The following is a 22,023-nucleotide window of genomic DNA, read 5'->3' as shown; positions in this document are numbered from 1 at the left end:
GCAGTAATTTGTCCTCACTGGACTAACTGCTCCCTCTGGACTTGGATTCTCCAGACCACACACACCTTTCATGACCTTCCCAAATTGCCTTATTCACTATCATTTGTTTCCCGGCAACAATGCTTTTCACCAGAGTTCAGTTACAGTGGTGTGTGTGAGGCAATAGACCTAGGCTCACAGAATTTCTAGTCTTATAACATCTACCCATCACCTGAAACGTAAGGCCTGAGGGCAGGGTGGAATGGGCTATTCAACACTCAATTAACTGTGCCAGCAGAGAAGTCCTTGAGAGGCTGAGACGCCTCCCTGCAGGATGCTGTGTGTGCTATGACCCGGCGACCAGTAGATGGCGATCTTTCTCCAAAAGTCAGAAAAAAGGGACCAAGGGGTGAAAGTGGGAGGGATGCCCGTTACCACGTCCCTTCTAATGAAGCAGGCACCATGATGGAATCTACTTTCTGGAAGGGTGTCAGAAGCATCTAGCCTCAGGAGTCAGCAGGGACAGAGCGCAGCATTCAGGGCCCAAAAGCAACGGTACAAGCTGTGCTATGGGTACCCAGCAGAGGCTGCAGTGGGTCATTGCGACAACAGCCCTGTCATGTCAGTCGGATGGTATTCCTGGATGAGTAGCCACCCAGACTAATTTCCTGCCCTCTTGAACACCTTAATATATTTTTTCAATGAACTCCTTTTCTGCTAAACTACCTAGAGTATATTCTGTCGATTGCAGCTGGAGACCCTGACCCACACACCTGGGTTACTAGAGCCCACTCCTGTCCTCCAGGCACCGCCCATCTCATTCTCAGTAAGATGTTCACATCTGTTTTGCATTTATCCTTTTGCCGAATTTTCCAGGTCTGTTTTATATTCTTTGCCACCTCCCACCCAAAATCGCTTTTAATGTGTTGGCCTCTCAAAGATGTTGAACGATACAGTCTTTTTCATTCTGTGCCTAAGCCTTACTTGAATCTTTCGGAGAAAAAAATGTGTGAAGGTGGACGTCTTCGTGTGTGTAACCAAGATGCAGCAAATGGCAGGTAGAAAATGAATGACAGTGGTAGACATACTAAAAGGCAGTGGTTCTGATTACCTTTGCGTACTTGCCAGAATTAAATCATGGTTTCAGTGTCTGCTAAAATAGCTTTAATATCAAATGCACAAGACGATAAAGCTTTTTGAGAATTTTCCAAAGTCTGAGGATATCTTCTAGTTGGAGTATTCTATAGTACTTTTCCCCCTTTGGCACAGGGTGTGGCCACCAAGAACGGTTAATATTTCTTGGACTAAATTAAACTGGCTCCTATTAGAAGATAACAAGTAGATGCCTGCGGATCTGAGGACAGTGAACCAAAGGGACACCCAGAAAGCCATGCGAGAGACAGACAGCTGTCGGGGGAGACACCTACTCTCTACATAACCTGGAAAACTAAGCCTCATCAGGGATTCAAAATATATTGATTTTTCAAGAGGAAACACTCACTTGGATATTAGGTAAACATGATCGTGCAAGGAGCTATGCAAGAAAGCTTTTGGGCAAAAATTAGGTGAGATGCAAGGTCTTCACAGAAAACTCTTGGTAATACATCTTGAGTATTTTCACGCACGTTATACAAACACTACGTATTTTCAGAGTGTTTATAGCCTTTTCAATTCTCTTATTCTTTCGCTCATTCATTTGCTCCTTCATTCATTCGACTGCCAAGCATCTCTGGGAACGTGCTGCGTGTCAGGCTCTGGGGATGCTCGTTGGTAAAGCAGCCTTGCCTGAAATGCTGCTGGGACAGCTCTCTAGGTGAAGAGGCGGGCAGGGAGCAGGAGGGTGATAGCCAGAGGTCCCAGTGTATGACAGATAGGGTTATCCCCGACCTCTGGAAATAGAGGGATGAAAGCACTCTCTGAAAAAGCTCGACAAAGAGTGAAAGGTGAACAGAGTCCAGGAAAGTATCTGAGAGTGAAAAAGAATGGACTTGTGGGGAGTTTAAAAGAAACAACTGAAAACATGCCTAGGTGTGGTTAGCTTCGTCTTTTAGTTGCATCCTGTGAATTTAACATGTTCAAGAAAATCAAGAATTTGAAGTGTCATTTTGCCACCTGAACGCCACAATCATTTAACATTGTCAGTTTTCATCAAGTTCCTTCAGCAAGTAACTGCCTTCTCTACTGTGTAACAAATGAGAGCAATTACAACGGGTCCACCCCCTGCCCACCCCCTCCTCCTACACATTTTTTCCTACCATTGAGTGGCCATCCTTCTAGCTGCCCTTCTGTGGCTCCTGCCCTTGAGATGTCTACACTAGTTGAGGTTGGGCACCTTGGCAGAGTGCGCATATTAACCACATATTCTGCCAGGGGGCCCCAAACGCCCAGTCCTGGCCTCTGGGTACTAACGTGATTCACTGGGCCAGAGGTTTTTTTGGTTTTGTTCTTATGTAAGTCAGATGATACCACTCTCTTGCTCAAAACCCTCCAGTGATTTTCCACTTTCCTCAGAATACAACCCAAAGTCTTGACCTGGCCCCTGGCATCCCTCTAACTTCATCTCTAACACACCCCCTTTCACTCTGGCCTCTTGCTGACACTGGAATGTTGCAAAGCTCTGTCCCATTTCAGGCCTTTGGACTTGCTGGCCCTCTCCCTGGACATTTCCCCGTACGCCTACACAGCTCAGGCTCTCTGCTCAAAGGCCCGCGTATGAGCACGACCATCCCTGGCCTCCCAACCTAAGCCGGCCACCACGGCACCCTTCACGCCGAGTCTCCTAGCCACTCCTCCGTTTCTCTTCATGTGGCTGACACGCTTGCCTGCTGGCTGTCTCCCAGCCGTTACAAGGGCCCCTCCGTAAAGGCAGTTGGCCTCTCTGATTTGCCCACAGTTTATCCCCTGTACTGAAGTCAGTCTCTGACACATACTAGGCACTCAGTGTAGATTTGGTAAATGAAGGCCCACGTGAAGATTCCCTTCCGTAGTCATCTGCCAACCAGACGAACAGAGCCAGAAAGGCCCCGGATGCTAGAGCAAGTTCCCCCTCACCCTAACCAAATCCATGCCCTCCAAACAAGAAAAAAATGTTCAACAGTTATTCCCCGCAGGGAAATTTTTTCCCCCGTTTTCCCGTTGTGACATTCGAACGTATGGAGTCATGCGGCACAGAGCAAGCTGCTCCGCCGTCACTAGGTAAAAGCCTGACATTTTCTGTGACACCCTTCTTGATTAGGTAGGCGTATCACAGCGCCGCAGGCTGATCGCTTTTAAGAATAATGAAATTGTACTAAATTTCACCCTAACCCATGACATTCTTCACTCCTCCGGCTCCCGCAGTATCTGTTGTGTCGTTTTGTTGGTTCGTTTTGACAAGGTTGTGAGAAGAGGGCGTCCACTTGTCCCGCCCTGCACGGCTCCACGCGACTCTCAGCCCCTCAGCCCATCCCACTCCAGCTCACCCACATTCTTCCCTCTCCTTCACTCCAGTTCTCTTGAAAACCATTTCCCACTCCTGTGAACCTTCTTTGAGCTGTCACTTGATTTGGAAAATTCTTTGTTTAAGAACTGGTTCATCCTTCAAATCAATACTGCATTAATCGCTTGTGTTTTCTCCCCCAGGTTACCTTTCACACTTGGTTTAGTTTCCATTCCCGAGTCCACTTTATCTGAGAAACATGGTGGCATGAGAGCGATTTACTGTATTCACAGCAGAGACATGTAAAGCACAGGCTGATGCTTCACCGACATGTTTGCAGGAATACAGACACCTACTTTGGCGACCTCGAAACCGCATTAGCTAACCTGCTGGGGGAGATTAGACACCTCACCAGAGACTGGCTGAGAGATCCTGGGTTAATACTCAGAGTCTCAGTTTCCTCTGTTGTCAACAGGATGACAGTCAGAGCCTCCATATACCTCCCAAGGCTGTCTTGAGGTTTGGTTTGGTTTGGTTTTGAAGTCACCATACAGCGACCAACCTCTCCAAGAGAAAATAGAAAATGAAGTACTCTCCTTGATTCATAATAAAAAACTTGGAGGATATCCTTATTTGACTCAACATCAGATGGCTTTACGTTATTGTCTGTGTAATTTCCATGCCCTATTTTCAAAATCAGTTCGCATTCAACTTGGATAAGTAAAAGTTTATAGAGGTATTCAAAGTATTTCGTGGGCTTCTCAAAAGTGTGGTTATTGAAAACATCCCTGGAAATCACATCAGCTCATGGATGTGTCCAGAAGTTCAGTAGAGATGACTGGCTTTCAGGACCACGCATCAAGACAGTCACAAAACAAGGACTAACATTCATGAGTCTCTGAGTTCCTATACTATCTCTAACCATATAGCCTCCTTTTTGAGTAGTTGCTTTTATTTAATAATTTTTAAAAAGCCATCAGGAATGCTTTCACAGGACAAAGGAAGGAGGACCTGCCCACTTAAATATTAATCTTCGAGCCACCCTGACATGGGAACTTCTCAAAATGTTCTGTCGGGGGGAGTGCCAAGAAGGTAATTAAAACTGCTGTCCTATCTTTAGGCTGCTGCAGGGGACAGGGTCTGCTGAAGGTCACTCATGTAAGGAGAGTTTCCCTGCTTATAAAAATTCTGCTATTCTTTACAGAATTACGAAGGGCAGTGTGTGCTCCAGTTTAGAAATGTAGCAGCTTGATTAAAAACTGCAGAGCAATAATTTCCAAGGGGAACCATGAAAAACGTGGGGGACGGTGAACCTATGTAGACGTATTAAAATTTTGAAAAATAAGCTCAGATGTGGTTAAAAGTGCACGATAGGGGTTTGTGCTGGGTTTCGGGTAGGTGACATGGATGTCATGTGGAAAAGTGGAAAGAGAAATGACTTTGGAGTGAGCAGGCCAGAATCCAAACCTTGGCTCGGCTACTTGGTACCTTAGGGAAGGTGATTTAACCTCTAGGAGCCTTAGTTTCTCCATCTATAAAGTAGAGGCTATAAAACCAAGATAAGGTTTGTAAGGAACATGGCCTGGAACAGTCCCTGAGGAAACTTAGTCCGTCCCTTCAGCGTCTCATCCATGTCGAGAGACAGAACTGGAGAGGACTTGAGAATCAGAGCTTTCTTTTCCGCTTCTCATTTATATCTAACATTTACAAGACTGAAGGAGACCTAGGAATTGGTAGGAACGGGACTCCAGCACCAGCCTCTTAGGATCAAGTGCTTTGAAAGTGGGAAGTGGTTTTCTGAGCACCTGAGAGGGTCCAGAACTAACAAATGGAAACCAGGGCTTAGGGAGAGATGAGAAAACCTCAACAATTCATGCAGGTGTCTGGGTCCCTTTTGTCCTCCTATGCTGAACAGCTTCGATCGGTGTGATGAGCTGTGACGGGTTTCACGTGTGGGGAATGAGTGTGAAGCCCGCTGGCGCCACAGCTGGGTGAATTTCAGTCCTGGCGCGGCCAGATCCCTAAAGCAAGTCTAGAAGTGCTCATCACAGTCAACTTGATTGACAGGCAAAGCCATGAGGGTAAAAATAAATGGCGTTTTATAATTCAAGAACTAAACATCCTGAGCGTGACATCTGTCTGTGATTGTGAGGGACTTATTGTGTTCTGAGGGCATCGTCAGCGGGGTCCCAGGCCCTTCTCGCCAGGATCTAGTGGAGCCTCCATGAACCCCCGATCCAGCAGTGCTTCCATGCATTTCCCAGAACCCCCAGAGGATGTCACTCCACATCTATGCAGCTGTTGAAGGAATTTACCTCTATGGTCCTGTGTAGATTTAGAACGTTTCCTAAAGAGCCTGATGGTACAGTTCATCCATCCTCACAAACCCACACTCAAGGTGGTGGCATCATCCGAGTTTTGGCCATCCAGAATGAGCAGATGACGGGGCAGTGGTCTGTGCATTTTGTGAATGTCAGTAATGCCAGACCTAAGACATGATGGAAACTTAAGGAAAGCAGGCCAATAGTCTCTGAGGTAGGATTTAAGCTGGGGGTGGCCAGGGCATGACATCTGCCTTACCATTCACTCACAATCACTATATCCTTTCCTCTGTGGCTGGACTGAAATCTTCCCAATCACCACTAACTGATCAAGTTCACACTCAGACTGAATCCTATTTGCCAACCCTGGTATAGGCAGCTTCTGGAGAACAACTAGAAACCAAAGAGGAAGAGGCTGGCCATTGGATCACTTAGAGAGAAGGCGCATTAGGGTCATTGGACCGTATTCTCAACTACGGCTTTTCAATCCTGGGCTCCACTCAGTTAAGGATTTATCCTAACCTAGGTGCCATCCTAGGTGACACTGGGTTTGCCATAAAACTTTGTGTTTTTTTCTTTTTTCAAATTATGGTATCCCCTTTTTGATACAAGAACCATAATTTCCTTAGTAAATAACCTAACTCTCAAAATTACTTAGTTGTCATCCTTGATAATGTCCCTTCTTTCCCCGCTCCGTCCACTTCACCAGCACACCTCAATTCCATCTCTAAAATATATCCGCCCACTTCTATCTTCCTCGCCATAGTCGTGGCCACCATCACGTCTCCTGGACTCCAGCAACACCCCCTCCTCAACGGGCTTCTCCACCTCCAGTCTTGCCTTCTTCTAATCCATTCTCCATCCAGCGACAACACTGACATCGTTAAAGTAGAAATCAGATCCCATTGTTGTCCTTTAAAGACTCTCGTTGCTTTCCATTGCCAGAATGAAACCCAGTCTCCTTATGGAGGCCAGCCGGGCTCTGGCTATCCTGGAAATCTCGCCTACACCACTGCCCCCTTTGGCTCTTGCCACTCCAGCCCATGGTCTTCTCTCATTTCCTGTCTGCAGAGAGGCCCTGACAAAAGACCATGTGTAACCCAAGGTCTTACACATAGCAGGCAATATTTTACAGTACATGCTGACAAGAGAAAAAAATAGGAAATAAAGACAGAAAAGTATCTTACTTTTTAGCCAACCAATTTGTTTTCCTCTTAAGGTTGCTATAAGAAGACATGTTCTGTGAGGTTTTAGAACAATTAGAAATCTTGCTTTGAAGCATGGCAAAATATAGGTTGTATATGAAGAGGAAATATGTTGGATAGCCATGTTCCCAGTATGCAGTGGGGTGCCCTGGGTGTCTTCAAGCATTTGTGGTTGTCCTACAGCAAGGAGAACTTCCGGTCAAAGGACAGGGCCCTGGGGAAATTCAAATAATGCAATTTCAAAGGGTTAGGACTTCCCTGGTGGCGCAGTGGTTAAGAATCTGCCTGCCAATGCAGGGGACACGGGTTTGATCCCTGGTCCGGGAAGATCCCACATGCCGCAGAGCAACTAAGCCCGTGCACCACAACTACTGAGCCTGCACTCTAGAGCCCACGAGCCACAACTACTGAGCCCGTGCGCCACAGCTACTGAAGCCCGCGTGCCTAGAGCCCATGCTCCACAACAAGAGAAGCCCACGCACCTAAACGAAGAGTAGCCCCTGCTCGCTGCAACTAGAGAAAGCCCACGCGTAGCAACAAAGACCCAATGCAGCCAAAAATTAAAACATAAATTAATTTTTAAAAATAAAATAAAATAAAATAAAAGGGTTCTTGGTCAGTATAGCGATTTGCTTTCAAAGGAAATCCTTTTTGAAGCACTCCTCTCAGAATTCCAATTAGAGATTTGAGACATATCGGCGCATAAATGGAACAGCTTTAAATTGAAGTGTAGAACAATATTGAGGTTACTAACATAATACTGTTTGAGCCATCAAATAAACATTCCACAGTATTTAGTTCATAACACATTTCAAGTTATATCTGTGTTAGTGTGTGTTAATAGTCCTTTTAATTGCCAAGCTAGATTCTCATTCCATTTAGCCTGTTATGCTACCGTTTATTTTTTTCATGGGTTCCCTAAAATTGGTGGTAAGGGAGTCAGTTCTGTCCAGGGCAGCAGATAGTTTGTCTCTGTGACTCTGAATTCATGCATTTCTTCCACAAAGGTTTATGAGCACCTGTTGGGTTCCAGGACTAAACCCTGGAGACAAAACTCAACCAAGACACAGTTTACACCTTGCAAGAGTCTCTGATCCAGTCAGGGGTGAGCAGGTGATTAGCATGCAGAGTGTAACTGGGCAGGAAAGGGGTTAAAGCAGGGCAGTGTGCTCAAGCCTGGCTTCTAGGAGTGTTGTGTTGAAGCTGAGACACAAGGAAAAGTCAGCATGAGCCAGGAAGAGTAAGGGCAGGTGTCCCAACTCAGAGGAAACAGCCTGAGCAAAGACCTGGCGTCATTAGCATTCCACACGCACTGGCCTCCACTGGGTAGGTTATCTTGACCTTGTGGCCCGAGTCTCCAGGATCCCAGGTCCCTCTTCATTCTTAGCTCAGGTAACCTTAGGAACCAGGTTCCTTAGTTCGGGTGACTGAGGCATACTCGTGCAGTACACCTTTGTGTTCTCAGATATCAGTTTCAACTGGGAAATCTTCGAGAGGCAAATGTATCCCCCACCACCACAAAAAAAAAGTTAATAATGTACTTTTTATGTTACTGAGGATAGATTCAAATAAAATGATATGAAGTGAAATATACAAGCCAATGAAAACATAATTCAAAAGAAACTTATTTTTATAATTGGGTTGAACTACTTCAATACGGGATTTATGAAATCATGTGGGGCTTGAAAGGGTGACTTGAATTTTTTACTTGTGTTGTACTGCATTTTACTAGAATAAGCTTCACAGGAGCAAGAACCTTGGTCTGTTTTGCTTCATGGATGTTTCCCAAGTGCCTAGAATACCACTTGGCACACAGTAGGAATTCAATAAATATTTGTTGAAAGGTACAAGGACTTTTATGGAGAAATTACATTCTGGGTAAGTTTCCTACATCCTGGACCCTTGATTATCAAGGGTCCACGGTGCTGTAAAGGAGGGGGTAGAGTTCCCTTGGAGTGGGCAGCAATGTTCTAACATTGCAAATAAACCAAAAATGACATTGGTAAAAGGAGGGGCCTATGAGGCCTATGGTTATCTCATCAAGGATTTGGGTAGAGCTCTCTTTTTTGGTAAAGGGTAAATGTTGTCTATATATGGCAGATGGACATGAGTCTTAGTCTATAATCTCAGGTGTCCTGTAAATCCATTTACTTTCTATTCAAAGTCCTTTCTTGTAGGTTTAGGGGGAATTAGCCCTCATTCATTACTGCGGACACACACACAGCTGTACCAATGTCCCTGGACCTTCCAAGGGTCAGACTGGCTGCCACTGAGAAGCCCATTATTCCAAGGCTTGGTCCTTCCCAGCCCATTGATTCTGCTGGTCTGAAACCATGGTTGGGTCATGAGAGCCACTGTACCAAGGGCCCCAGTATCTCTGGACACCCCATATAGCCATCCTTGCCGAGGTCCTGATAACCTCAAGAAATGCATGGACCCAGCTAATCACAGGACTGCCATCCTTTTTCTCTTTCCAGTCTCCAGGATGCCCTTCAGCACTTCTAGCCCACAAAGTCAGTCCTCTGGCCTGTCCTCCCTTCTGGACCCACTGCATCCTCGCTTCAAGGAGATCAGCTACCTCTGCCTTCTGCCCTGCAAAAAATGCCTAAGGCAAAAAACCCCACAAAACACAGCCTGGCTACAGGCATGCAACTAGAATTGGGACAGAGAAAACATAGGAAGAACAAACAAATTATCTCAACCAATTCTTCTGCTCATGCAGTACTGTGCAGCCATTTCAATCACTCCTCATTCGCAAGCCAATTAAGAAAACACCTCTAAGAGAAGCCTAAGGACTGGGAACCAAATGCGAGACTGGCAACATTTACACTCTGTGAAATGTAAATAGAAAGCAAGGAAACTTGCTCTGAGCTCACTTTGGCTGAAAGGCAGGGAAGCTCTGTTCTTGCCAACACACACTTGAAACCGAAGTGAACTCCCCTGGCTTCTGGGCAAATCTTTCTGGTGTGTGAACCCTTCAACCTTCTGTCATTCCGAGGCTCTCTTCCCCTCACACCTCAAACCCCTGGGAAGCTTCTCAGAAACTTCAAAAGTCACTCACTCAGACGCTGCTTTGGTGGTTGGAATATAAATGCTCAAGTCTTGACATCTTCTATGGGGAATCTTTAAAGAAAACTTCAAAGAAACAGCTCTCCTGCTTTGAAAAGTAATAAATGAAAGTAATAAATGAAAATAATTGCTCCTTTCTATATGTCTCTGATCTCATCCAGAGGGATGGGTTTATTAAACAGGCCTGAGAGATTGCCAGGGAATACAGCCACAGGCCTTGGTGAGAGCTTGTGTGGTCACCGGGATCACCTAACCTCTTCCAAAAGGCTTATGTAACGATATGTGGACACCGTCACTTGGAAATCAGGCTTGATTTTGGGGTGGGGGTAGGGAGATTATCATTATCCTTTTGCAAGTACCAAATCAGGCTTTATAATGAAGGGGAAAAAAGCATTTTTTATAAAATTAAAGTCTGAAGCACTGTTGTACTTCTGGTATAGCACCTTCCCTCTTTTACAGACCATCTTTCTCACACGCTGTGCGTAGAATACAGGATAATGACAGAGTTAAGAGGAAAAGCGTAGAAGTTAGCTAGTGCCCGCCCTTCCATTTAAAGATAAAGAAATACCATGGAAGGGTTTTAATTTTGTCCTATACCCACGCATAGAAAAAAATGAAGCAAATGTTCTGAGTCTGCCCTTCAGCTTCACTATCAGTAAAATGGAATAAGAGTTACCTACCTGTATGGTCAGGCCACCCCAGATGGTTCTTCTCTTGCTCTCTGTACACTCTCTGCTCAACTCAACCAGTCCCTGCTTCACCTACACCCTTCTCACAGGAATGTGCTCGCCTCCTGACCCTCAGGCCAGAAGGGCTCCACCTGCTCGTTTATTAAAGGGAAACAAATGCCCTCGTGATAGTCTTAACCTGAGGGGCTGTGAGGGACTTGCCTCTGCTGCTGGTTTCCTTGGTAACTGATGAGCCAACCTGACATCAATTCCCCCTATAAATGGGGGAATTCCTCCTTCTCCCCCAAGTAGCAGACTGCTGCCATGTCCTGCCTGCCATCTATGGTGGGGTGTTGCTCCAGGACCTTTTGCTTCAGATGCGTAAGATCCCCTATCCAGTAAACAATTGATGTCTCTGTCGCTGTCTCTGGGTTCTTTCTTTGGTCTTGAGGCCGGGCATCCACAAGGCTTGCAGGCCTGCAGGGTGCAGCCCAACACTACCTCATAGAGCTTTTGAGACGATTAAATGAAATTATACCTGGAAAAAACAGAGCCCAGTTGCTGGCACACAGTAAGTGCTAAATAAATATTAGCTACCAAGGAGATAACTGTAGCTCTGACCCAGTACAGTGGCTCTAAATCCCAAATGCACATCAGAACTATGAGATTTTTTTTTGGAAAAATGCTCAAGCCCAGGCCCAGCTGCAGACATTCTAAGTCAATTGGTCTGGGGTGGGGCCCAGTTCAGGTACAGTTGAAGATGATTAACCAGGTGATTGGATTTGCAGCCAAGGTTGAAACCCACTGGGGTAGGAGGTCCAAGGATAAGGCCAGAGACTGTGAATCTTTATCAGTGGCTAAATACCAGGCAGATGGTAAACAGAGACGAAGAGGGAGAGAAGAAAACTCAAAATACTATGGTAAGGTTTTAAAAGAAGCTTGGAAAATGATATCTATCGTCAAGAGCATGTGTGTGATTGCTACAAGAGATAAATAAAAATGACCAACCTAACTGAGATGAAGCAAGTCTCTTAAAAACGAAGAGTTCTCACCTGTCCGAATGGCTAGGGAGACCTACTGCCACGGCTGAAAGACAGGAAAACACACCCAGATGAACAAGGGGGCAGTCATTTAATGCAGAAATCCAGTTAACATAAAGAGACAGGTCGAACGACAGATGGGACTTCTAACAATACTGCATAGCATTACAGGTTAGCTCTTCCATGGTTGATCTGTTTCTCTTATGATTTTGATTCCAGTACAAAGATGGAGAAGAGACTTCAATTAAAAATAAATAAGGCAACAGGAGAATCTTCCTGTGACAAAAAACATCCACAAATAATGCACAAATATTTGGTGCTGACACAACAAGACACCATTAGGACAAGTTCTGAAGGTGCTGCATTAAATTTAACAAGCATGGTACAATGACAAGAAAATTATACTCGCTTTGTCATGAATCCTTTTGCAAATAGAAATGACTCTCGGGTAATTGTTATGTACAAACTTTCTGAAATAAATGGCAATCAGACAAATTTTTCCATTGCGGTTTCCTCTTTTTCTAAACCCAGAAATGTTCCATGGCACTGCTCCCTACTCTTCACAGTCAAAGCATAAATAGTCATTAAAGCACTTGAATCCACAGTAGTCTTGTCCTTAGAAAGGTATGGAGGTTTTGCGTGATTTGACATCAGTCATCCAGAAGGGGCTGGCAGGCAACAGGCTGGAATGTAAAAGACCGATTTTGTGCTTGGGATCCTGACTCAAACTCTGCTCCGTCCCCTTCCAGGGTCGTCCGCACTGTGGACGGGCCACCAAGCAGTGGACTTGAGTGTGGACAGTCATACCGTGGAGTCCCTGCCAGACTTTAGATGTGCAATCTTGGTCCGGCTAATAAATGGGTAAGCGATGCAGAGACCTCCAGCTGCCACAATAAAGCCTAAACTGCACCAGGCACAAAAGATAGACCAGCTGTAGCCGTGTTCCACATCATCAGGCAGGCTATAAATTAGCTTCGGGAGCCGGTTCAAATCATAGGAGATGCTGGCGGCGTAAGTGCAGAGGGAAATGGTGCAAAATATTCCTATAAATAATACAAAGAGAGCAGGGTGATGGGTTACAGTTTTGCCTGCTACAAGGCAAATGCCAGACAGGCTTTCGTGAACATCAGATCAACAGATGAGATGACGAATCCAAATTAATAAAGGATTGACAATTCTTTCACTTGAGTTACTTCATTCAACAAACATTGGCAAAACCTTTATGTGCCAGACTGTATGCTAGGTTCTGGAGATACAGGAGTGAAAAAGACGGGAAAATTCTGATAACTTGAATTATTCAGAATTATCTCAATTAAATTGGTATGTAGATTTGAATTTATTTGTTTTATTCTTCAAAACAACGTAGTAGAAATTTTAATTATTTTTAAGGAAAAAAAATCTATAATCACTCAAACCTAATACAAACAATTTTCATTTCCCTTTGTTCTATACCTGAGTTGACACAGTTTTAGATAGTTGCAATCATCATACCAAGTCTTTCTTTTTCAATTACCATTATCATTAGTATTTATCATGTTGCCTGATAATATCTTAAATGAATTTTTACAAGTTTTTTTTTTCAAGGCACAGAGCCTGGCACATTCTAGGGCCTCAAAAATCTTTTTTTTTTTTAATGAATGGATAAAAAGATTTTAAATCATATAAATTAAATCCAGGATGTTGGAATTGTCGTAAAATAGCCGACATCATATATAGGAGATCTATAATCCAACCACTCAGAATGCAGGTAATTTAGGTAGCCTAAGGAAAATGAACAGACCCAAAATTATACTTTTTTATACCAACACGTTATATATAATTGTCCTTTCAGAACACTAAGATCAGCATTCTGATAAAAATGCTTCAAAAAGCCCAAAACACAGGACTTTTACTACTCAAGGATGTAGATGCTTCTATTTCATCACAGTGGACCCCCAAGGCTGCTCCTTTTGGGTGGGCATGGGATCACAATGAGGCAGTTGCTGAGCTGTTAAGGTGGGTAATAAATACAAAAACTGGCACCCAGTCAAGTATCAGAATGTTCCATTCGGTTCCAAGTTCTACACATTTCTTTTTCATACTTTGGTTCATCCCTGTGTACAATGGAGTTTACAACCATTTGCTGAAAAATTGCTTTGGTAACCTTAGGGATCTATGCAGCATCTCCATAGGAAACAGAGACACAAGAATTGGGAACTGAAAGGAGAGGGCTACAAGTAACAGATCTCCACACCCCTTTTTAATAGAACTTTGGGTATCAGAAACACTAGCAGAAAAACAAACTCAGAGCAGGCAGCAATTGGGAGGAAACAAAGATCACCTTAATGCCATTGTTTTTTCCTTAACGTCATTTTTAAGTGCTAGAATTCTGCCTGCACTCAAAGCACGTAAGAACACATTGCCTGAATCCTTTTCCAAGTGTGCATTTAGAAATGTTTTAAATTAAAAGGACACTTGATCTGAGGTGATTTGATCTCTCCTACTCTTTACCTCATTCCACTTTTTGACTCTAAAGTGATTCTGTTTTTCTAAAAAGGATAAAATCTTGTTTTCTGACTTCTTGCTCTAAATTATTATGGTAAACACATCATTTTTTGAGCTCTCCCAAGAAAGATCATGATGGAAATAATTCTTTCATAAAGGAATGGCACAGTCAATAACAGAATACTCCTCTGCTTTTTTCAAACCTTGTGAACAGCAAATGTTCTTACATCTACATGAATGCTTTCACTGGCCAAAACAAAGATGGTGTTTATACATAACAAGGTCCTTCTAATGAATGCTGGTAATAGAACAATAAGGCAGTTAGAAAAATCTGATCTCTGGAGTATCAAGAGGTAAAATAGAATAATAGAACAATAACCTGTTCACAGGAAAACCAACTCTTCTGCATTTAACTGTCTGCACACAGCTGAATACCTAAAAGTGAAGCTGCTTACAAGTAACGTAGTTTTAATGACCTCTGAAAGCTTGAATTCAAACTAAGACTCTTAAGCATACTTTCGTGTCCAAATGCATTGGGCTGGGATGCAGGGAATATGTATTCTGGTCCCCAGCTCTACATCTAATCACTGTGTGACCTTGAAATTACCTAATCTCTCTGAGCTTCATCTAGGGGGAAAAAAATGGGGGATTTGGTTCCTGAAGTCCCTTGCAGTGTCAAATTTCTGTTGACTCTGTTATTCCATAATATGGCATTGAGCAAGGACATTTCCCAAAATTTCCTAGTGAATCTAGTACTTGGTATTATGCAGCTAAATAAAAAATTGAATGTCATGGATTTTTCTTTCTGCACATACTCTTTTTGATTTTATACTAAACACTGATTTTATTAGCACCTCTCCCCTGCCAACTCCATAAAATTGCTTTTGGTGAAATGAATTTTAGCACAACAACACCAGTTCATACTGAATAGAAAAAGATAAGAAAAACCTAACCTGAGGATTTAACCTCAGGATGACTTTCTATGCCCTGAGTGTCATGAGTAGTTGTGCTTTCCCAGGGCACTTAGTTTGTGCTTACCTCATGGACACTGTGAATGATGTCACTAATAGAATGTCTTTCTTTGACCGAGTTGCCAGAGAGCTGAAACTCTCCTAAAGCTAAATTAGTGGCCCCCCAGGGGCAAAAACTGGGGACTTCATGGCATGCTTTTTGGCTACTAATCTCACCCTTGGATCCATCTTGCCCTGCAAACCTGATTGCTCCTTTGTCTTATTTGTATTCCTTATTTGTATTTATTTTATCTTGAAATATTATATACATCTCTATGCCACTTAAGTTCTTTTAGGATTAGGGCATCGCCAAACCTTGATGAAAACCTGCTTTATTTCCTTCTGCCTTTACTCTCTCAGCTGAGATGGAGGGGTGGAGGAGGTTACGTGAGCCCATAAATATGCCTGATGTCTGCCCCTCCCCTTCCCACAAATGTCCCCTGAGACTGCTCTCCAAGGACATTTTTTCTCTCTCCAAGATGCTCTTGAAGTAGTTCTGAGTGAGAGAAAAGCAAAGATGAACCAAAGAGCATATCTAAGAATTTCCCCTTTCTGGACCCTCACATACCTAAGGAAGTTTGCAAATACAGAGCTGCCATAGCTGTTATCTGTGGGATGGGCAGGACTGTTTGATTATTACAGAGAAATGTAGGGAGAGGAGACAAAGCAGTGTCTCCAATGTATGCAACTAGCTTTTGTAAAAGAGGCCTAACCCATTCAAGATATCTTAATAAGGGGAAAGAAGAACCCTTCTAACTTTGAAGACACTAAGGAAAAGTGTTTAAAGGATGAAGACATCTTTGTTGTAGCTAGATTAGTAGTCATAGGTTAATTTTGATCCTGCGGAATTCTATTTTAGTTTCACATGCGTGTCTTAGAGTCCTCATGTGTATTAGTTTGCTCGGGCTGCCTTAACAAAGTAGCAGCAGACTGGATGGCTGAAACAACAGAAATTTACTTTACCACGATTCTGGAGGCTAAAACTCTGAGATCAAGGTCCTAGCAGGGTTGGTTTCTTCCAAGGCTTCCCTCTTTAGCTTAAAGATGCTGGTCTTCTCCCTGTGCCTTCACAGTCTTCCCTCTGTAACTATCTGTGCCCAAGTTTCCTCTTCTTTATAAGGACACCAATCATATTGGATTACGGCCCACCCTAATGACCTTATTTAGTTTAATCACCTCTTTAAAGACCCTGTCTCCAAATACAGTCACATTCTGAGGTTCTCGGGGCTAGAACTTCAACACATGAATGGCAGGGCAGGGCGGGCACACAATTCAGTGGATAACATTGTGTGTGTGTGTGTGTGTGTGTGTGAGAGAGAGAGAGAGAGTTTGTGCATATGGTCAATGTATGAAGTATATTTCCATCCCTTTTACAGGCCTAAGCAAGATTTTACTATTTTAAGTGTTATTTAATCAGTTATTCAAGAATTATTTTTAAGCATCTACTATGTTCCAGACCCAGTTCTGATTATCTTAGAGGTAGTTAAGTTGAATGAGTTCTTGATGGCCACAGCCATCATTGCTTTGACGCTGATGTGATCAGGAACCCCAGGTGTTCTTTCCACTCACTTTCCAGCATGCATATCAGGGAAAAGGAGGAGAGACCCCTGGACTTCCTGTAAGTTCCACACGGAGCCTAATATCACTGAGGACACGGAGCGTGCAAAACCTGCTGAAGAAAACCGAGTTCTGCAATACAGTGAGTTCCACACACCTAAGAACCAGTTCATCCTAAATCACCTCCTGTAGGATTTACCTAGATGGCAAGTTATTTCAGACAATGTTGCTTTCTTGTCAGTAGCAATCTAGTTAATGCAAGATATGGGATGAGGGCATGGAAAGATAAGGTACCAGCCTTGCATTTCAAAAGTTCAAAATCTAATGGTCATTCCTGAAAAGCCACGAGGAGAGAGGTCACCTCTCCTCCCTTCTTCTCTCAGACATTTCCTTCCCTTTCCCTTCTCCCCTGACCAGCCAGGAGTTCCCTTGGGCTACCACCACTGATACTCTTCAGCCCAGCTGGTGGCGCCAGGGTAGAGGGGTTTGTAAGTCCCAAACTCAGTCCTGGCTACTGCTGGTAGCACCTTCAAAAGGGTGAGTACTTACTTGTTCTGAAGAGCGCTGTATGCAACGACTTTTCTTATAAAATATTAAAAGGTGTTCCGCCAAAGTCCTTAATTAGAAGATACAGTGATATCACAGAATTACAAGACCGGAAAGGATATTTTTGGATCAGAAGGGAAATAAAGTTATGCTGCCATCCCAGATCATCAACCTAATTTCCTTCCCTAAACTTCATGGTGCCCATGGCCAGCTGGTATGGTGTAGTTAGGGTAATGGCCCACTCTTTTGGCCATCCTCTTTTGATGTGCTTGAAAGGCGGAAAGGAGTGGAAGTTGCTTCACCCTGGTTAGCCTGCTTGATAAATAACATAGCTGCAACACCCAAAGACATAAACATTGATTTTTTTTTTTTTTCACGCCTTCAAAAGATGGCCTGCCCATCATTCTGGCCTCTTTGCAATTCCAGAAAAAAACCGCCTCACGCTACTTTTCACACAGATTGCTCAAAAAGCCATTGCTAAGTTGCCTTAACTAAATGACTGGGCAGGACTAATAGAGACAGACAACACTTTTAAAAAAAATCAAATACAAGACCCACAATCTGCAATTAGCTAAATCCGAAAAACATCCGATCTTTTTCCGAAAGATTGCAGCAATCTCACTGATCGGCAAATCTGGCCTGACGTGACATAGGCTATTTATAGTCCTATTGATCCCACCTAGTGTGAATATTCATGTGTTTGGCAGCAGAAATGTTAATGTATACTTGATTTCAGACCCTGCTCAGAGTGTTAGATAATATAGAATACATGCACTATATTACATTTCCAAAATAAAACTTAAAAATCCTGAATTCCAGGGACTTCCCTGGTGGTGCTGTGGTTAAGAGTCCACCTGCCAGTGCAGGGGACTGGGGTTCAAGCCCTGGTCCGGGAAGATCCCACATGCCACGGAACAACTAAGCCTGTGCGCCACAACTACTGAGCCTGCGTGCCACAACTACTGAAGCCCACGCGCCTAGAGCCTGTGCTCTGCAACAAGAGAAGCCACCGCAATGAGAAGCCCACGCACCACGACAAAGAGTAGCCCCCACTCTCCGCAACTAGAGAAAGCCCGCGCTCAACAACAAAGACCCAGGGCAGCCAAAAATAAATAAATTAAATAAATTTAAAAAAAAAAATCCTGAATTCCAAACTGCACCTGGTCCCAAGGGCTTCAGATACGGCATTAAGGACCTGCAGTTTTAGGTCATAATCAGTGGATACCCTAGAGGATTCAATACACCTACAGAGGAGTCTTTGTTTTAATTTGAATGTACTGAAGCAAAACAATGGGTGGCCTAGCGTGGGTATTACCGGTCCCTGAGCTTTGCCGGGGCAGCCTGGACTGTCTCTTCTTTCTCTACTGTCCCGAAGGCCCTGCCTCGTCGGCAGTGGCCACTCAGGGCACAGCCTATGAAGGGGAATGGAGGCCCTCATCAAGGGAGAACCAAGCTTTATCCAATTTTTGAGACTCCCAGTATATTAAAAGGTAATTAAAACCCTACTACGGAGACATAAAAATTGTATTTAAAAATATTTGCATTGAATAAATTAACCTTTTAAAATATTTATATTTGTAACAAATGATAATCATCATCCTAGCACAACAGCAATAATGCATCATTTAAAGCTGATGGAAATACTCACTCGCAGTGCCTGAAGGCAGTGTGGTCTGGTAAAGGGCAGCCCCTCACTGTTGGATCATGAGTCTTACTTATTCCCTTAGTCCTCTGGGTATGCCTCCGTGACAGTGTGTGTGTAACTTCAGAGGACATGAGGTCAAAAGGCTACATTTGAGGCTCTGTGCCCCTGGCCCTGCTGGAGGACCCCTTGAGAGGCCCCAGGGAATTAGGGATGCGAAGTGACAGTCAGCAGCCCTGCTACTCCACGTGTGGGTAATCAAGAGCTGTCAGTATGCAATAAGGCATAAGGAGAGAGATGGTTTCCAGGTTTCCATTTTAACATCTCAAACTGTCACATCACTGATGATCTTCATTGAAGGTTTGGCTAATGAATTCAGGTAGAGAATGAAGATGCCAGCGCCTTAGAAGAGGCTAAGTTTAGCATCAGAAATCTGTGGGGTGATGCCGACTGCTGAAGACACTTCTGCTTCATTAAAACCAATTCTTTTAACCCTTATTTGCTCTCATCTCCTGCTGCTACAAGGGAGGGTCCTACAGCTAATTTATCTCATGCAATGGATTAACATAGTTATCTCGGTGTTTACAAAGGAAATGGAAAGGGATTATTTGTAGTAGCAAAAATGAAACAAACCTCCCTAAATCCCACAGTAAGGGAACACAACACCGCAAATCTACTCCGTGGAAGAACATGCAGCTATTAAAAGCTATTAAAAACCGAACACAGAACAATATAAGGCCACCGGGAATGCTTACGGTAGGATGTTAAACGGAAGCCCAGAAAACGAAATATTCAATACTTTCCATGTGATGATGGTGGCAAACATTTTTTCTTTCCTTTTTTTTTTTTGTTGTTGTTTTTTTCTTTTAAATTTTTATTTTGAAATAATTGTAGATTCACATGCAGTTGAAAGAGATAACACAGTGAGATCCTGTATACCCTTCACCCAATTTCCCCGAATAGTAATGTCTTGCACAACTCTAGTATAATAGCACAACCAGGAAACTTACGATGATACAATCCATCCACCTTATTCCGATTTCACCATTTTTACATGCACTCACTCACTTGTGTGTGTGTGCACTTCGTTCCACGGAATGTCACCACGTGTGCAGATTATGTGGTCACCATCACAGTCCAGACACAGGCCATTTCCATCACAAGGATGCCCTGAGCTACCCTTTTAGAACCACAGCCACTTCTCTCCCTTTTGTTGTTGTTTTTAGTGAGACAAAGACTTGGGCAAGATTTGGTCCAGGATAAGGAAAATATTTTAACAACTAATTTTTCAGATGGCGAGACCTATAAGTGGGTTTTCCCTTTATTCCAAAAAAAACATGTTGTTTGGGCAATCAAAAGCAAAAAAAAAAAAAAAAAAAAAAAAGCCAGTGTTATGTGGTAGGTCTGTCCGCCCTTCCGGACTGGTCATCAAACTTCAAGTTTATAAGTTTAGGGTGTTTTGGGGTTGCAATGGGTTTTTGCTACTGTGGCTATTGTTCTGCTTGTTTTGTTTTTAACAGTTGCACAGGGGCTTTTGATGATAAATCCTGCTGAGCCCTGAGCCAGTCTGGCCCAGAGTTACACAGATGGCTCAGGAATGAGGGCTGAGCAGGGGAAGGAAGGTGGGGCTGGCTTAGGAAACTCAGCTCCTAGCTCTCCTCTGAGCCAACGCAAGACTGAACTCCCACCCTCCTTTCATTTAAAACCAAACCAGCCCCTCTGCCTCCCAAGAAACGCTCACTGAGCCTGACTTTTATGGTCCTGTGATTTATTTTCATGCCAACAATTGTTTGATATCTAAGAGCGTCCTAAATTATTCATGCATTACCCACATTACAAGGGTCCTTTAAAAACTACTACTACTGAGGCTTTTGTCTGGCCCTCAGCTCCTTTCATTTTCCTGAGGATGCTACGTGGGGCCTTTCCAGGGCTGGGGGGTCGTGAATACTTCTTTGATGTATATGAGGACAAGAGTTAGAAAAATGGGGGCCCAACTAATAAAGGAAGGGAAGAAAATGGGGGGAGATATTTCATGACCATTAAGCTTAAAGAAATCCCCTGGGCAGCACAGGCCTCTCTGATTCTTTGACACCCTCACCTGTTCATTCTACACCCTGGAATTTTTTTTTTTAATATTTATTCATTTATTTATTTGGCTGTGTCGGGTCTTCGCTGCTGCGTGCAGGCTCTTAGTTGTGGCATGCGGGATCTAGTTCCCTGACCAGAGATCGAACCTGGACCCCCTGCATTGGGAGCGTGGAGTCTTAACTGCTGGACCACCAGGGAAGTCCCTACACTTTGGATTTTAATGAATCCTTGAGGCAGGAACCCTCCCAATGGCTGGTCTTGAAGGTTCAAATCCTCCTCCAAAACCTCAGGAACTAGAATTTTAGCCTGCCTGGGCTACAGTCCTGCAGCCTCTGTGTATTCACCCAAGTCTGGAAAACTTAAGTTGGTTTTCTGCTAAGAATTATTCAAGGGCCAGGTGACTTCTGAATGTTCTGTCGGGATGCTTACAATGATCACCTGTTATTCCAGGTCACTGCCGGTTACAGCGCCATCTCATGGGGTCGGAAAGGGGCCGACAGGACTTAGAAGGAAGGAAGGACCTCTGTCTGTGAATTGGGTTACAGAAGCTGACTGGTGGACCAATCAGAAGGCAAAGCACCACCTACCTGTCAGCCCTGAAAGACAGAGAAAATGGTGCCAGTCACCGAGGGGTGCCACAGCCTCCAGGGAACACGGGCTTGAGTGAGTGACCGTGACAGCGAGCAGTGCCAGAAACCCCAGTCGTGGTCGCTTGAGTAACAGAACTCCAGAGAAGCAGAAATAAGCTTATTCAAAACGGCTGCACATCTAGAGTACTGTTACCCCTGATGCTCTGCGTACTTTGTGAAACTGTTAACTTGGCATTCACTAATCACAGACACGAGTTTCTGGGAAGAAGCAGGAGGAAAGATTTCCTCCCCGCAGCCACCTTCAGTCAATTTCAGCCATCAACTCAGCTGCTGACTCCTTCTTAGACAAAAATGTTCTTCACCCGACAATCGAAAAGACCATAGTCGTGTCTCCACACACCCCCTT

The 22,023-nt window shown here is 43.9% G+C and overlaps 1 protein-coding gene across 2 annotated transcripts in view; it reads right to left on the bottom strand.

Moving 5' to 3' along the window:
* Window positions 1-11,772: 11,772 nt before the first annotated feature.
* The window catches only part of TMEM178A (transmembrane protein 178A), a 48,779-nt gene continuing 38,528 nt past the window's right edge, over window positions 11,773-22,023 (bottom strand). For both annotated transcript variants that reach the window (XM_068564329.1, XM_068564330.1), the window contains exon 4: window positions 11,773-12,743. In XM_068564329.1, coding sequence (XP_068420430.1) covers window positions 12,502-12,743 — 242 coding nt within the window. In that variant the 3' untranslated portion in view covers window positions 11,773-12,501. The remainder of the gene's footprint in view (window positions 12,744-22,023) is intronic.

This window comes from Eschrichtius robustus, chromosome 15, assembly GCF_028021215.1.
Source record: "Eschrichtius robustus isolate mEscRob2 chromosome 15, mEscRob2.pri, whole genome shotgun sequence".
Classification (NCBI taxonomy): domain Eukaryota; kingdom Metazoa; phylum Chordata; class Mammalia; order Artiodactyla; family Eschrichtiidae; genus Eschrichtius; species Eschrichtius robustus.
The sequence above is the reverse complement of the archived record's forward strand: the minus strand, read 5'-3'. Positions and strand labels throughout refer to the sequence as shown.